Raw genomic sequence first — 17,631 nt, 5'->3', positions numbered from 1 at the left:
TTTGCCCATTTCACTCGTCACGTATTTGTATTTAAGATATGGTTTGCATGGACAGTTCTGTTTATTTCATCAAACTTAAATGTATCTCCTATCTGCGTTAAAAGGTGTCACAGATGTAGTTACACTTTACAGTATTATGTTAATATACGTGCGTAATACATGTTTTTCTTAACTGTGATACCTTCATTATCCAACATGATTTGCTCCGAATGATATCACGATTTTATACACAATAAATTTTTTCTTTCCTATTAGATCACACTGTTAGTCACTCTGACTTATTTATCGTAGGTGTTATCGTAATTCTGACGGGAAGAATTTTATTGTAAGGTCTTACATAATCTGTGATATATTCAGTTGACTTAGCGATTGTATTAATAGCGCAGACTATGAAACTACCTGGCAGATTAAAACTGTGTGCCGGACCGACTCGAACTCGCGACCGAGTTCGAGTCTCGGTCCGACACACAATTTTAATCTGCTGAGAAGTTTCATATCAGCGCACACTCCGCTCGTTCTGGAGCACATACTATCTTCAGTGTGAGACACCGTATTCCATCACATCACAGTTGTACAACGCAATTCATATTCTAATTAAGATGCTATTGACGGTGTAATCCAATAAGGAAGGATTCTCTGTTATGTACACAGTAGACAAGCTTGTTGACACCAGTGCCTACCAATTTAAATTGTATATTACAGCACTGAGGATGGTCACTAAGTGACCGACAATCCATTTTGCGGTTAATAAAACAAAAAAATACGACCAATGCTGTCTCTCCTTCTAAGAAATTAAATGTGCTAACATTAAGAGTGCAACGTGAATTCCACTGTTAAATGTAGAGGAGAGTGGGGATAGGTGGAAAGAGTTCATTGAAGGCCTCTATGATGGGAATGATTTGTCGGATGTGACAGAAGAAGAAACATGAGTCGATTTAGAAGCAATAGGGAATCAGTAATAGAATCGGATTTTAAGAGAGCTTTTGAGGGCTTAAGATTGAATCAGGCAGAATGGGTAGGTAACATTCCATCAGAATTTCTAAAATCATTGGGAAAAGTGGCAACAAAATTACTAATCAAGTTGGTGTGTGAAATATGCGAGTCTGGCGACATACCATCTGATTTTCGGAAAAATATCATCTACGCGATTCCAAAGACTGCAAGAGCTGACACGTGCGAGAATTATCGCACAACCAGCTTAACAGCTCATGCATCCAAGTAGCTGAAAAGAATGGAATACAGAAGAATGGAATAGAAAATTGAGGATATGCTAGATGACAGTTAATTTGGCTTTGGAAAAAGTAAAGGTACCAGAGAGGCAATTCTGACGCTGCGGTTGATAATGGAAGCAAGACTAAACAAAAATCAAGAGACTTTCATAGGACATGTCTACCTGGGAAAAGCGTTCGACAATGTAAATTGGTGAAAGACGTTCGAAATTCTGAGAAAAATAGGAGTAAGGTGTAGGGAGAGACGGGTAGTATAGAATAAGTACAAGAGCCAAGAGGGAATAATAAGAGAGGAAGACCAAGAACGAAGTGCTCGGATTGAAAAGGGTGTAAGACAGCGATGTAGTCTTTACCACTTACTGTTCAATCCGTACATCGAAGAAGCAATGACGGAAATAAAAAAAAAAGGCGTAGGAGTGGAATTAAAATTCAATGTGAACCGATATCAATGATACGATTTGCTGATGACATTACTACCCTGAGTGAAAGAGAAGAAGAATTACATGATCTGCTGAATGGAATGAACAATCAAATGAGTACAGAATATGGTTTGAGGGTAAATCGAAGATAGATGAAAGTAATGAGAAGTGGCAGAAATGAGAACAGCGACAAACTTAACATCAGGATTGATGGTCACAAAGCAGATGAAGTTAACGAATTCTGCTACCTAAGCAGCAAAATAACCAATGACGGATGGATCAAGGAGGACGTCAAAAGCAGACTAGCGCTGGCAAAAAGGACATTCCTGGCCAAGACAAGTCTACTAGTATCAAACACAGGCCTTAATTTGAGGAAGAAATTTCTGAGGCTATACGTCTGTAATGTAACCTTGAGTGTGGGAAAACCGGAACAGAAGAGAATCGAAGCATTTGAGATGTGGTGCTACAGGCTAATATTGAAAATTAGGTGGGCTGAAAAGGTAAGGAATGAGGAAGTTCTGGACAGAATCGGAGAGGAAAGGAAAGGAATATGTGGAAAACACTGACAAGGAGAAGGGACAGGGTGTTAGGACATCTATTAAGACATCAGGGAATGACTCCCATGGTACTAGAGGGAGCTGTAGAGGGCAAAAACTGTAGAGGAAGACAGAGATTGGAATACACCCAGAAAATAATTGAGGACGTAGGTTGCAAGTGCTACTCTGAGATGAAGAGGCTGGCACATGAGAGGAATTCGTGGCGGGCCGCATGAAACCAGTCAGAAGAATGATGACCCAAAAAGTAAATTAAGTTTCTATGTTTTTATTCTGAACGTAAGAAGAGTGTATTGCAAGTTAAATAAAGATTTGCATTTTATTTTATTACAATGTACCATGACTGTCATATTAAAAAGTTACAACTCGTGGCATAGATTCATCATCATCTTCGTTTCCCCTCTATCCAACATCTAGTCGGGTTGGGGTATCAATGGTATTTCACCACTTTACTTGGTCTTTCCACCATTCTTCTTACAAGATTTGGTTCCATAGTAGGTTTCTTCTCCTTAAACTCATCTTTATTGTATCAGTCCATCTTGTTCTCGGTCTTCCTCTTGGCCTCTTGCCCTCAGTCTTTGACTCCATCATTCTTCTTGGTATTCTTCCCTCTCCCATCCTCTTCACATGCCCAGATCATTTTAATCTATTCTTTTCAATTTTCTCAGTCAACTTCCCCACTCCAATTTCCTTCCTAACATTTTTCATTCTGTCTCTCCTCGTTTTCCCTATCATGCTTCTCAGAAACTTCATTTCACTGGATTGTATCCTACTCTCCTCTCTTCTAGTCGTAGTCCAGGTCTCTGAGCCGTAAATTAGTATGGGTGTGAAGTAAGTCTTGTATAGAACCAGCTTGCGCCTCATTGGCACTCCCCTTCTCCACACCAAGCCCCTCACACACCGATAAAATGTACTACTCTGTTGTATTCTTTTGCTAATTTCTGTCTCGAAACGAGCATTCCCCATTAATAGACTTCCCAAATATTTAAAGTTGTCCACTATTTTAATATCCTGTCCCTTAATACGAATTTGTCCCTTTCCCTCTCTATCCCCTCTGGTTACCAACATGGTCTTTCTTTTCTCCACACTAAATTTCATTCCATATTTCTCGACCTTATCATTTAGGATGTCTATTTGTTTTTGTTTCCCCTTACTGCTTGTTCCCCACACCACAATATCATCAGCAAATAGTAACAGCTTCATCCCCCTTCCTCTATGGACTTCCTTCGTCTCTGACTATTTCATCCATCACCATTATAAATAATGGTGATATCACACTTCCTTGTCTTATTTCCGTAACATTCTTAACCATTCAGTTCTTCCATCTGGTGTCTGCACACAACTAGAGCTTTTTTCATACATTGCCTGGATGACTTCAAGTGTTTGCTTTTCAACTCCCTTTCTCTTCAAGGTTGTCCATACCTTTTCCCTGGGAACACTGTCATATGCTTTCACTAAGTCGAGAAATGTCATCACCAGATCTTTCCCATACTCCCAATGTCTGCCCATCAACTGTCTCATACTAAAGACTGGGTTCACTGTTGATCTACCATGACGAAAGCCACACTGCTCCTCTTCTAACTGCCCTTCCACTTTTTATCTCACTATTCTTTCCAGTATTTTTGCTATTTTGGATATGAGTGTGATCCCTCGATAGTTGTCACATACTTTCCTGTCATCCTTCTTGAAAACTGGGATTATTATTCCCTTTCCCCTTTCTTCAGGAACACCTTTTTGGGTCCAAATGCATCTTACTAGTCTATATAGCCACTATAGCCCAACTGGTCCAGCTGCCTTTATCATCTCCATAGTAATTTCGTCTATCCCAGGTACCTTTCCTGTTATTTTTCTCAGAGATAGTTCCCCTTCCAACATCCTTATATCTTCCTCCTCTTCCAGACCCCTGCGCTCTGTTGTACTTCTAATCCCTTTCCATTGCCGTTCTTCACATTTAGTAATTTATCAAAGTACTCTTTCCGTCTTTACCTTATCTCCTCTGGTTGCATTACTAGCTCTCCACTTTTCCCTTTCACTATGTTTTGTGTAAGTTTTTCCTTCCTCATATTCTTTGTAGTTCCATATATCTTCCTCTTACCACTAGTAATATCTTTCTCCAACTCTTGGGTGAATTTCTCCCAGCTTTTTCTCTTTTCTTCTGCTACCATTTTCTTACACTTATTTTTACTATTCTGGTATTTCCTTTTACTTTCAGCTGTTCGGTCTCTGTTCCATTCAAGCCAGGCTTTTTTCTTTTCTTTTACTACCTCCTTCACCCTCTCATTCCACCATGGTGTCTCCTTTTCCTTTACCCTTCCGGACACTCTGCCACAGGCCTTCTCAGCAGAGCTTACAAACGCTTCTTTGAACTTACCCCATTCCTCTTCCACATTGCCATACTCGGTGTTAGGGATTTTACGTTTAAGTAACTCCTGCAACTTTTCTTGTACCATGCCATCCTTTAGTTTCCACGCTTTTATTTTCCTTTCCCTTTCTTCCTTTATGCCCATCAATTCATCGAATCTCATCTTTGCCACCACCACTTGATGGTCTCCATCAAAAGCCTCTCCTGGGAGTGCAGTTAAATCCGTCAACTGTCTCCGATTTTTCTTTTTCACCAGAAAGTAATCGATGACCATCTTCGTCCGTCTATCACCCCATCCATATCTCGTTATCTTTTGGCTGTTCTTTTTACGGAACCATGTGTTGCCCACAATCAGCCCGTTTCTTTCGCAGAATTCAACCAGTTTCTCTCCTTCCTCATTTTTCCTCCCATATCCATATGGGCTAATTATCTTCTCCTTCCGTAGCCTTTCTTTGCCTACCTGCGCATTTAGGTCACCCATTACTATTGCTGTCACATCTGTAATTATACTCTCCAATACCTCTAGAAAATCCTCTATGTTCTCTCCTTTATTTCCTGTTTGTGGTGCATGTACTTGGATGAAGTCCTTCACTACGTTCCTTGTCCTCAGCCGAATCCTCGTCTCCCTATCACTTGTGTATTCTACTGCTTCCACATATTCCTCTACGTTTGGTTTTACTATGATTCCTACTTCATTTTTGGCTTCTTGTCCACCACTCCAGTAGAGTGTATAGCCTTTCCTCGTTTTCCTCCTTCATCTTCCCTTCCATCTAACTTCACTAAGTCCCATCAGTTCTATGTTCTCATTTTCCATAAAGTCTGTCAACACTTCCTCCTTCCCAGTAAGGCATAGATTACATACCATCATCTTATCGTATCAGTGCGCAGTATTTATGAAGTGCAGTGATTCATGGACGAATATCTGTTTTATGCATACAGGGTGGTCAGAAACAGGCTGAAAAGCTGGAACGGGTGTTGCAGGGAAGGTTGCGCTGAGAAATAATTGTTAAGAGAAAAATTCAGTACGTTGCGCCGTTTCCGTTTTAATTAGCATTGAAATTAGCCAGTCAGGCAGTTGGAAGGGAGATGAAAGCGGCCTGCAAGAGACGGTGTTGTCAAACGTGTTCTTCGTTTGGTTTACTCAAACCGAACAAGATAGCGGTACAAATACTGGACACGGAACGGTAGTAAGGATCGGACCTCAGCCAAAGGCCGAGCGGTCTCGTTGAAAAAAAATTGTTCAAATGGCTCTGAGAACTATGGGACTTAACATCTGAGGTCATCAGTCCCCTAGAACTTAGAACTACTTAAACCTAAGTAACCTAAGGACACACACACACATCCATGCCCGAGCCAGGATTCGATCCTGCGACCGTAGCGGTCTCGCGGTTCCAGACTGTAGTGCCTAGAACCGCTCAGCCACACCGGCCGGCCGGTATCGTTCGTTACTATCTAAGATATGAGACCAACTGACAGTTATCGTATCTGGCAGGCTGCTTGAATTTGCGCACACAGCGACCTGATTGGCTAACTTCAATCCTAATTAACTCGGAAACAGTGCAACATATCTAAGTTTTTTAAACAATTATCTCTCAGCACAACCTCCCCTGAAACACTAACATATTTTCAGACTGGTTCTGACCACCTGTAGATTAATTGGGGAAAACTGTTAAGATTGGATTTCACTTCACCAAAATATTTAAAATAAAACGGACTGTTTTTTAAAGTTCTTGTTATTTATTTCCCTTTTTAACTCTAGTGTGAGGAGAGCAGCCTGTGCAGTGGTGTAATATAGTGCGTATGACGGCAGCAGACGGAGCTTGGCTGTGAAAGACGGCATGTGGGATGTTTTGTTGAATTAGGACTGGGGTGGAGTCGGGTTAGGTGTGTAGGAAAAGGAGCATGCCTCACTTGATGTTCTTGCCCTGGGGCCCTGATGACCGTTCTTACACCCTCGATGTTCTCAATCCATAGCTTAGTTTAAACAGCTGCGTTTTTGACTACTCGTGGTCGTACTGGAGTTGGGATTCCATTGCTTCACTTCGAACAGTGTACTGGCGTATGCAGCCAGCTGTAGTGGGACTTTTAATTGAAAGTGGTCGCCGAACCAGGTAACTAGGGTAGCTATGGGGTTTTTGTTTCACCCCTAGGCCCTCAGTTTGGACCTCGAATGACCGATTCACACCAATTTTACCACTTTTGATTGATTTATTGATTATTGCCGTCAATTACAACTGTCAAAACAGATGTAGAAGGTTCGCAATTTGATAGTATCAACCACCGAAAGTGATTCTGACTGGAAATGGTCGTATAAAAGTGTTAGGCTTGTCAATTCACAAAAGTCAGCGGTTTTTGTTTGACAGTATGTGATCGTCCTCTAAGTGGTGATGGTTGCGGGGAGCGGGGAAGAGAAGGCGAGTATTTCCCTGCGGATTGGTCTAATGGACGTCACTTGCTTGCAAGTGTATAGAGGGTGGTCCATTGATAGTGACAGGCCCAAATATCTCACAAAATAAGCATCAAACGAAAAAACAACAAAGAACGAAACTCGTCTATCTTGAAGGGGGAAACCAGATAGCGCTATGGTTGGCCCGCTAGATGGCGCTGCCATAGGTCAAACGGATATCAGTTGCTTTTTTTTAATAGGAACCCCCATTTTTTATTACATATTCGTTTAGTACGTAAAGAAATATGAGTGTTTTAGTTAGACCACTTTTTTCGCTTTGTGATAGATGGCGCTGTAATAGTCACAAACGTATAAGTACGTGGTATCACGTAACATTCCGCAAGTGCGGACGGTATTTGCTTCGTGATACATTACCCGCGTAAAAATGGATCGTTTACCAATTGCGGAAAGGTCGATATCGTGTTGATGTATGGCTATTGTGATCAAAATGATCAACGGGCGTGTTCTATGTATGCTGCTCGGTATCCTGGACGACATCATCCAAGTGTCCGGACCGTTCGCCGGATAGTCACGTTATTTAAGGAAACAGGAAGTGTTCATCCACATGTGAAACGTCAACCACAACCTGCAACAAATGAAGATGCCCAAGTTGGTGTTTTAGCTGCTGTCGTGGCTAATCCGCACATCAGTAGCAGAAAAATTGCGCGAGAATCGGGAATCTCAAAAACGTCGGTGTTGAGAATGCTACATCGACATCAATTGCACCCGTACCATATTTCTATGCACCAGGAATTGCATGGCGACGACTTTGAACGCCGTGTACAGTTCTGCCACCGGGCACAAGAGAAATTACAGGACGATGACAGATTTTTTGCACGCGTTCTATTTAGCGACGAAGCGTCATTCACCAACAGCGGTAACGTAAACCGGCATAATATGCACTATTGGGCAACGGAAAATCCACGATGGCTGCGACAAGTGGAACATCAGCGACCATGGCAGGTTAATGTATGGTGCGGCATTATGGGAGAAAGGATAATTGGCCCCCATTTTATCGATAGCAATCTAAATGGTGCAACGTATGCTGTTTTCGTATGTAATGTTCTGCCGATGTTACTACAAGATGTTTCACTGCATGACAGAAAGGCGATGTACTTCCATCATTATGGATGTCCGGCACATAGCTCGGTGCGGTTGAAGCGGTATTGAATAGCATATTTCATGACAGGTGGATTGGTCGTCGAAGCACGTTCACCGGATTTTACGTCCCCGGATTTCTTTCTGTGCGGAAAGTTGGATATTTGCTATCGTGATACACCGACATCGCCTGACAACATGCGTCAGCGCATGGGCAATGCATGTGCAAACATTACGGAAGGCGAACTACTCGCTGTTGAGAGGAATGTCGTGATACGTATTGCCAAATGCATTGAGGTTGACGGACATCATTTTGAGTATTTATTGCATTATGTGGTATTTACAGGTAATCACTCTGTAACAGCATGCGTTCTCAGAAATGATAAGTTCACAAAGGTACATGTATCACATTGGAACGCCCGAAATATAATGTTCAAACGTACCTTCGTTCTGTATTTTAATTTAAAAAAACCTACCTGTTACCAACTGTTCGTCTAAAATTGTGAGCCATATGTTTGTTACTATTACAGCACCATCTATCACAAAGCGAAAAAAGTAGTCCACCTAAAACATTCATATTTCTTTACGTGCTACACGAATATGCAATAAAAATGGGGGTTCCTATTTAAAATAACGCAGTTGACATCCGTTTGACCTATGGGAACGCCATCTAGCGGGCCAACCATAGCGCCATCTGGTTTCCCCCTTCAAGCTAGACGAGTTTCGTTCTTTGTTGTTTTTTCGTTTGATGCTTATTTTGTGAGATATTTGGCCCGGTCACAATCAATGGACCACCGTGTATAATTTACAGGAATTGTTTGGCAAGGAAGCTGCAACAGGCAAAAATTGTGTGTGAGGTATAGAGGTAGAGCAGTGCAGTCTCTTCCCTTTATATATGTGAATCAAGCGTGTAGTATTATATGAATGTTAAACTCAACCCTCCCTCCAGAAAACTCTAAAATGAATGGAATCAATAGTACGATTTTCAGCCATTACTTTCCTTATTGTTGAGAGGAAAAATTTCATTACACTTGGCACCTGGTGAACTGTCATGCACTGTACACTGCATATACCATCGTATGGATGACGTTTAGCGGCAAAATTTCAATTGAGTTAACAGCAGAAAGTGAAATTAAATAACTCCAGAGGTGCAGACTGACGCAATTTACCATGAGCTAGAAAATAATACCTCAAGAGTCAAGCCAAACCATATATCAGAATAGGAATTACGTGGTTTTCAATATACTCTGATCACAATGATTTTTGTGATATATTAGTCTCACCGAAGTCATTGTTATATCCGAAATAATTATGCTCACAACAAATACTAGCATGTTAGCGATAACTATGCATACAGATTTACAGCTTGTACGAAATAACTGACTATTGCTCGAATGAATAATTTCGTCTTTCTCGTAAGTCTAACCCATAATCTTTAATTTCTTCCTTATTTGGCTAGAAATTGTGGAACAAGTGAAGAGTGACAGCGATAACAACACAGCATAGCACTTTATACTGAACCTCTGACACAGTAATTACTCTGACTTGCACAAAACGTGAAATTCTTTTGAGACACTATAAAGCCACCAACATGAGCAGTAATCTTTTAAGTTTTACGTATTACTGCCACCACTCAACTATCCACAACTATCTGAAGGCTATACTTTTACCTTTCTTTCCATTTTTCGTCATTGATTTTCTTAAGATTCGTTATCAACATCAGAATGAATTATGATTTAGAGGTTTACATTGTTTCTTTCATATATACACATATATAGCTTTTGCAACGTCAGTGAATTTCCTATATTGCATTTTTCAGAAGTTAACAGTTTTCAGAATGTTTCTTTTCAGCCATTTCCGCAACAAAGGAAGGTTTTCAGTATAATTTTGTATTTGTTATTTTTCTATTACATAGTCTTTATATTTTCTTTACTTAAAGGGTTCACGTTTGACCATTACCATTTTTTACGCAAAATTTAGCCACATAATTCCCTTCATATATGAATTTTGTTACTGCACGGATTACCTGCGTTATAAAACTAAACGTCTAAGCGGAATGCGCTGAGAAGCATCACCTGTTAATCATAGCACCGTCAGACCACAAGTAACTGACCTGAAGTTTCTATAACATCCCAGATGCTGCGTTTTTGTGCAACACCCCTGAGTGTGGGCATCAAGAGTCAATCGTCCAAGAAACGATACTGCAGCGCCAAACTCGACACTCAGTCGGGTGGATGTCAAAATAATGCCAGCGACCATTACTCAGTAGTCCCCACCAGTATACCGAACAAAATTCTAACAAGATTCGAACAAGATTTCGGTGAAAAACTCGACAATTTGCCCTTTGGTCTGACTGATCAGTCACAAAGTTATCTCTCTAAAAGAGCGAGAAAAGCGATTGTCTCCACCAGTCAAGACAGAAGCCAGCTTTAAATGTTAAAATTCTGTACACATCCCCCTGCTTCGACATCTACGGTCGTGCATGCACTTTCAATTAACCACACATTCATACATCATAAAGCTAACCATGACTAGGTTATTGATAAAGGGTAACATAGAATGCTGCTGTGAAATAAACAGGGAAATGAAATGAATAAAGTTGGTTCCCTACGCATTTATTCTCCCAGGCATCACCACATCATACGGAAAATAGCAGACAAGCAATCTGCTGAACAAGATGAAGCCAAGATAATCATTACTCGTGACAATTTCATGAAAAGTGGCTGAAACAGACGTCTTTCGTCACTCCAATGCCCGTAAACAAAAAAAAAGTCGCGTTGGACCTGTTATTAACACGATGTCACGCTCTGTCGACAGAGCTCTAGTGTTCCACCATAAATTCAGTATTTTTAATATTAAACTTCCTGGCAGATTAAAACTGTGTGCCCGACCGAGACTCGAACTCGGGACCTTTGCCTTTCGCGGTAGCTCAGATGGTACAGCACTTGCCCGCAAAAGGCAAAGGTCCCGAGTTCGAATCTCGGTCGGGCACACAGTTTTAATCTGCCAGGAAGTTTCATATCAGCGCGCACTCCGCCGCAGAGTGAAAATCTCATTCTGGAAACATCCCCCAGGCTGTGGCTAAGCCATGTCTCCGCAATATCCTTTCTTTCAGGAGTGCTAGTTCTGCAAGGTTCGCAGATTTTTAATATTGCAACTATTGTCAGACAAACAGAACTTTAAAATCACAATGTTTACAAAATTTACATATGAAATATCCTCCCAAGGAGATTTTTCTTGCCTTCGTTTGTACCTTACACTATCTACAAAAAGAATAACTAACTTCGTAATTCAGTCATCATTCCCACAAAAAGAAGTAATGTGCTTTATCGACAGTTCAAAATAAAGCTTCAGTGTTCAGGATGTATCGAAGGTGAGATACTAGATCAAGTATTGGTGCGTTGGGTATCTACGTACAGGAGCATGTGCCACTGTAAAAGACATGTTTAACGGACTCTTAAGTTATGCATCAATGTAATTATAACATAGGAGACAAATAAAGAAAGATTGATAATTGCAACAGATTTGACAAATGTCACCTAAACGTAATCTCTAGATGGTACTTATTGTGACCACTTATGAATGTGTTCAAAAGAGTACATAAGCACACTATCTCTCTCTCTCTCTCTCTCTCTCTCTCTCTCTCTCTCTCTCTCTGTGTGTGTGTGTCTGTGTGTGTGTGTGTGTGTCTGTGTGTGTGTGTCTGTGTGTGTGTGTGTGTCTGTGTGTGTGTGTCTGTGTGTGTGTGTCTGTGTGTGTGTGTCTGTGTGTGTGTGTCTGTGTGTGTGTGTCTGTGTGTGTGTGTGTGTGCGCGCGCCTGTGTCTGTGCGCGCGCCTGTGTCTGTGCGCGCGCCTGTGTCTGTGCGCGCGCGCGTGTCTGTGCGCGCGCGCGTGTCTGTGCGCGCGCGCGTGTCTGTGCGCGCGCGCGTGTCCGTGCGCGCGCGTGTCCGTGCGCGCGCGTGTCCGTGCGCGCGCGTGTCCGTGCGCGCGCGTGTCCGTGCGCGCGCGTGTCCGTGCGCGCGCGTGTCCGTGCGCGCGCGTGTCCGTGCGCGCGCGTGTCCGTGCGCGCGCGTGTCCGTGCGCGCGCGTGTCCGTGCGCGCGCGTGTCCGTGCGCGCGCGTGTCCGTGCGCGCGCGTGTCCGTGCGCGCGCGTGTCCGTGCGCGCGCGTGTCCGTGCGCGCGCGTGTCCGTGCGCGCGCGTGTCCGTGCGCGCGCGTGTCCGTGCGCGCGCGTGTCCGTGCGCGCGCGTGTCCGTGCGCGCGCGTGTCCGTGCGCGCGCGTGTCCGTGCGCGCGCGTGTCCGTGCGCGCGCGTGTCCGTGCGCGCGCGTGTCCGTGCGCGCGCGTGTCCGTGCGCGCGCGTGTCCGTGCGCGCGCGTGTCCGTGCGCGCGCGTGTCCGTGCGCGCGCGTGTCTGTATACGTGTGTCTGTATACGTGTGTCTGTATACGTGTGTCTGTATACGTGTGTCTGTGTGTGTACGTGTGTGTGTACGTGTGTGTGTCTGTGTGTACGTGTGTGTGTGTCTGTGTGTGTGTCTGTGTGTGTGTCTGTGTGTCTGTGTGTGTGTGTGTGTGTCTGTGTGTCTGTGTGTGTGTGTGTGTGTGTGTGTGTGTGTGTGTCTGTGTGTGTGTGTGTGTGTGTGTGTGTGTGTGTGTGTGTGTGTGTGTGTGTCTGTACGTGTGTGTGTGTGTGTCTGTACGTGTGTGTCTGTACGTGTGTGTCTGTGTGTGTGTCTGAACGTGTGTGTGTGTACGTGTGTGTGTGTACGTGTGTGTGTGTACGTGTGTGTGTCTGTACGTGTGTGTGTGTGTGTGTGTGTGTGTGTGTCTGTACGTGTGTGTGTGTGTGTGTGTGTCTGTACGTGTGTGTGTGTGTGTGTGTGTGTCTGTATGTGTGTGTGTGTGTGTGTGTGTGTGTGTGTGTGTGTGTGTCTGTATGTGTGTGTGTGTGTGTCTGTACGTGTGTGTGTGTGTGTGTGTGTCTGTACGTGTGTGTGTGTGTGTGTGTGTGTGTGTGTGTGTGTCTGTACGTGTGTGTGTGTGTGTGTGTGTGTGTGTGTGTCTGTACGTGTGTGTGTGTGTGTGTGTCTGTACGTGTGTGTGTGTGTGTGTGTCTGTACGTGTGTGTGTGTGTGTGTGTGTCTGTACGTGTGTGTGTGTGTGTCTGTACGTGTGTGTGTGTGTGTCTGTACGTGTGTGTGTGTGTGTCTGTACGTGTGTGTGTGTGTGTGTGTCTGTACGTGTGTGTGTGTGTGTCTGTACGTGTGTGTGTGTGTGTGTCTGTACGTGTGTACGTGTGTCTGTACGTGTGTGTGTGTGTGTGTCTGTACGTGTGTACGTGTGTCTGTACGTGTGTACGTGTGTGTGTCTGTACGTGTGTACGTGTGTGTGTCTGTACGTGTGTACGTGTGTGTGTCTGTACGTGTGTACGTGTGTGTGTCTGTACGTGTGTACGTGTGTGTGTCTGTACGTGTGTACGTGTGTGTGTCTGTACGTGTGTACGTGTGTACGTGTGTACGTGTGTGTGTCTGTACGTGTGTACGTGTGTGTGTCTGTACGTGTGTACGTGTGTGTGTCTGTACGTGTGTACGTGTGTGTGTCTGTACGTGTGTACGTGTGTGTGTCTGTACGTGTGTACGTGTGTGTGTCTGTACGTGTGTACGTGTGTGTGTCTGTACGTGTGTACGTGTGTGTGTCTGTACGTGTGTACGTGTGTGTGTCTGTACGTGTGTACGTGTGTGTGTCTGTACGTGTGTACGTGTGTGTGTCTGTACGTGTGTACGTGTGTGTGTGTGTACGTGTGTGTGTGTGTGTGTGTGTGTGTGTGTGTCTGTACGTGATGTCACGTGTTGTGCAAAAATTTGTTTGTACGTGGGAACATGCCCCTCTAAATAACAAATGTTGTCACAGTGATCAAATTATAGAACTTAACATAAAATTTCTATTAAATGTATGTACACAAAAACATAGTAGAAGTCATTCCACTCTATTCCCAAACCTGTGGCACTTATATAGTAACCGTGGTAGTGTTATAGAGAGAATTCAGTCATGATTGCAATAAAAAATGGAAATGCCGTGTGCCTAGGGCCTCCCATCGGGTAGACCGTTCGCCTGGTGCAAGTCTTTCGAGTTGACGCCACTTCGGTGACTTGGGTGTCGATGGGGATGAAATGATGATGAGAGACACACAACACCCAGTCATCACAAGGCAGATAATATCCCTGGCCCCGCCGGGAATCGAACCCGGGACCCCGTGCGCGGGAAGCGGGAACGCTACCGTAAGACCACGAGCTGCAGAATTGCAATAAAGATGGATTTATTAGTCCTGTATTGAAAGGCATCTTCAGACAATCTAGGAAGATCACACAACCCAGTACAAATATAATGGCCATACACAAAGATTCCAAAACAACAAAATTACGTAAAAATTCTTTAACACTTCAACATAAAAGTTGCAGGTCCTCAACTGCGTTTAGGGGGAAGGGGGGGGAATGGTAACTATAGAGTGTTCTAGCTCCCGTAGTATGAAATATAACATCTAACACTTATGAAACTATGGGTAAATAATCGTCTCATAAAATGAAGAGCAAAACGCATTAAATTACACCCAGGAAAGAATGGGCCGAGTGCACGTATAACGCTAAAATACGGAACAACACTGATAGTCGAAATTTGTACCTAAAACAAGAGCGACATTAGGTCGTATACAAGATTATTAACAATAGCCATAAAAGAGACACAGTCAAAAGCCTACCTTGTGGAGGTTTACAGTAATGTGGCAACACACCACGACCCAATAACAGTAATAAGACAGAACTCTCGTAAGATAAGATCAAATGTGACTTTTTAAAAATGCAGTTTCTGTCAACAGCATATGAAAAGACCTGGAAAAGGAAAACAACACTATTAAAACTACGACTTTATACAACAGCAGGAAGCAAACTGTCTGCGTGTCGAAACGACTAAGACACAAACATTATTTGGAGGCGACGCCTCTTAAACACAAAATAGGGACTGTTTACGTCTGTCATACATGCACAACCTTACGTGCTAGCACTGTTCCGACTAGACGAAGGCCTACGGCGTCGTAGTACCAGGAAGCTCGGCAAGTGGCGACGATACGATCTCTAACTATGAGAGGGTGTGTGTCAATAACCGTGAAGAACGCCCAGTGACTGAACTGATATAAATTAATAAACTCATTTAAACATGCGCATCATAGCACCGAAAAACTTCTGATTTTTCGACGATAGCTGTCCGTTTAAAAGCCTTGAGATTTGAAGCGAATATGTTTCGAAGTTTCGAATGCCTCAAGCAAATTTAATATCGTCCTTTATTTTCTACATGCAGGATTACAAGATTTTCCAAACTCGGGGGCTGATGGCCTGAAGCTTTTAGATATTCAGCGAAGGGGGAATATTTTTTAATTTGCCCTTTTTTCGCTATTAAATGCCCGCTGAATCTAACGGTAAATGACCTCCCCGTCTGCCCGATGTACCCACCGGAAATTGTAAGCAACTAGTTTTATAAGTCCTCGATTTCAAAAATAAATGATTAGTGGGTTGCCCATTGTGGGGGAGAGCATACTGAATCGAGCTACCCCGATAAGAAACAGTTTCGGCATTTGTCTGTTTAAATAACTACAAAATTATAAGAAAAAGGGCCTAAAAACCAAATCACAACTCGGTAACCTCACTTATCTCAGAAATGGGGGGGGGGGGGGGGGGGTTAGGAGTGGCTCGAGTTTCGAAGGTATTTTTGCTTTCCGAACGCTGCAGCGTCACACTGCAAGTGCATTGGGGAGAGTGTCCATTGTGCGGTTCGTCAGCAACGACGGGAAAGAGCTTGTGACCTCCCAACAGAAAAATAATTATAATATTCACATTTAGTGTAGCCTCCTAACAGAAAAAAATCTCGTTCAAGTTCCCAATAAAAATTTTCGAGTCGACAGAAGCGTCCGATCCCACGCGTCGGCTTTGACCCGTGACGTAAGGGTGTTGTGTGTGACGTCATGACGGCGCGGAGTTTGGTTTGAGTGTGGCTGTCTCCAGTTCTGTTTTATCTTATTTTATTTACTTTTCTGATCTGTTCGTTCTATCTCGTGAGATTTTTTTTTAATTTAAAACACTTATTACTTATTTTAATTATCTGTTTCCTCCAATTTCTGTTTTAGTTTATTATATTTATCTTTCTGATCTCTTCGTTCTATCCCGTGAGATTTTTTTTAAAAAAGACAAAAAACACTAATCAGCTACTGAAGCATCTTTATCTTCTATGGGTTGCAGGCGTTACGACCCCTGGGGAGGTGGGTGGGTATTCATGCATGGCTGTCTTCACTTACACGTTGTAGCTACGCAAGGCGTCTAAATTTGTTTATATTTAGTTTGCCCCCACCCAAAACACCCTATTTCCCGCGCTTGTCCCGTTAGTGTCATTAGGCATCTTCTGGAAAATGTGTGTGTTTTTGTTTCCGCCATATTTGTAACGTCATGGGTCAAAGCAGACGGGCGGGATCGGACGCTTCCGTATTTCCAAATTTTCTTTCCAATAATAAAATTTCAAGTTTTAATGTGACCTTCCATTAAAGACTGACTGCATATCGAGATTAATAAGTTTTGACGTCAGCAGCGCTGCGTCATGGCTCTGTGAAATCATCCTGAATAAACTGAAGAATTTTTACCTCACAATGATGTCACCGGATAACGCTGTCTATATATCTGCTCCTATAAGAAATTTTTGGCACAGCCTATTGCAATGCTGGCCACTAGATTTTCATTTGTAGGAAAACAAATGATTTTCTTTTGTTTAATCGACATGAGTATGCACAGGAAAAATTCGTAAAATCTTTAAACTCAGATAAATGACGGGCAAAAGTTTTCTTCAGAACAAAAGTTATTATTGAAATATTTCTGCAAGGAATTACATGGGACTTTGACATTACAATTGTAGCAATTATGCACGCGGCAACAAAGAACAATATTTTTATTACCTTACGCTACATCGCTCAGGCACTGCCATCGTTCTGCACGACCGCTGGACTGCGCTGTCCGAACTCCAGGACTCAAGTGCTCTCTGCGAGCTACAAAACACGACTGCTCTCTGCGAGATACTAAATCGACTTAACTGCCAACACTGCTCTGACCTGCGATTCTGTTGTAGCATAGATATTCCATATCGCAGGCAGCGCGTGAGCAATCCATCGAAATTACATCCGTTGAAGTGCGCTAGCGAATAGTAATGAACCCCTTACAAGATGAGCGCAGGTACGGCTAACCTCGCGGGGTTAGGAGCAACGAAAGCGCCCACGAGAGGGATGTTACTATGAAACGTCCCCTTAGAAAAATTAATGAATTACTGTGCTGATAAACCTCTTACATTATTTGATTTTCAATCAGCTGAGCAGAACTGAACGTACTCAGACATTTCGCTCTTTACCTATTCTGATCAACACTAAGCTGACACACAATATTTTTAGCGCAACACAATCTGACTTTCAATTATCCCTATAAAAGAATGGCCCTGAC

At 43.1% G+C, this 17,631-nt stretch overlaps 1 protein-coding gene across 1 annotated transcript in view; it reads right to left on the bottom strand.

Annotated features, from left to right (window-relative positions):
• The window catches only part of LOC126199663 (testis-specific H1 histone-like), a 172,833-nt gene that overhangs the window by 140,041 nt on the left and 15,161 nt on the right, over positions 1 to 17,631 (bottom strand). The window contains exon 2 of the mRNA XM_049936592.1: positions 11,926 to 12,519. Coding sequence (XP_049792549.1) covers positions 11,926 to 12,519 — 594 coding nt within the window. The remainder of the gene's footprint in view (positions 1 to 11,925; positions 12,520 to 17,631) is intronic.

Source organism: Schistocerca nitens, chromosome 8 (genome assembly GCF_023898315.1).
Source record: "Schistocerca nitens isolate TAMUIC-IGC-003100 chromosome 8, iqSchNite1.1, whole genome shotgun sequence".
NCBI lineage: Eukaryota > Metazoa > Arthropoda > Insecta > Orthoptera > Acrididae > Schistocerca > Schistocerca nitens.
Note: the sequence above shows the minus strand (reverse complement) of the source record. Positions and strands in the feature narration are given on the sequence as shown.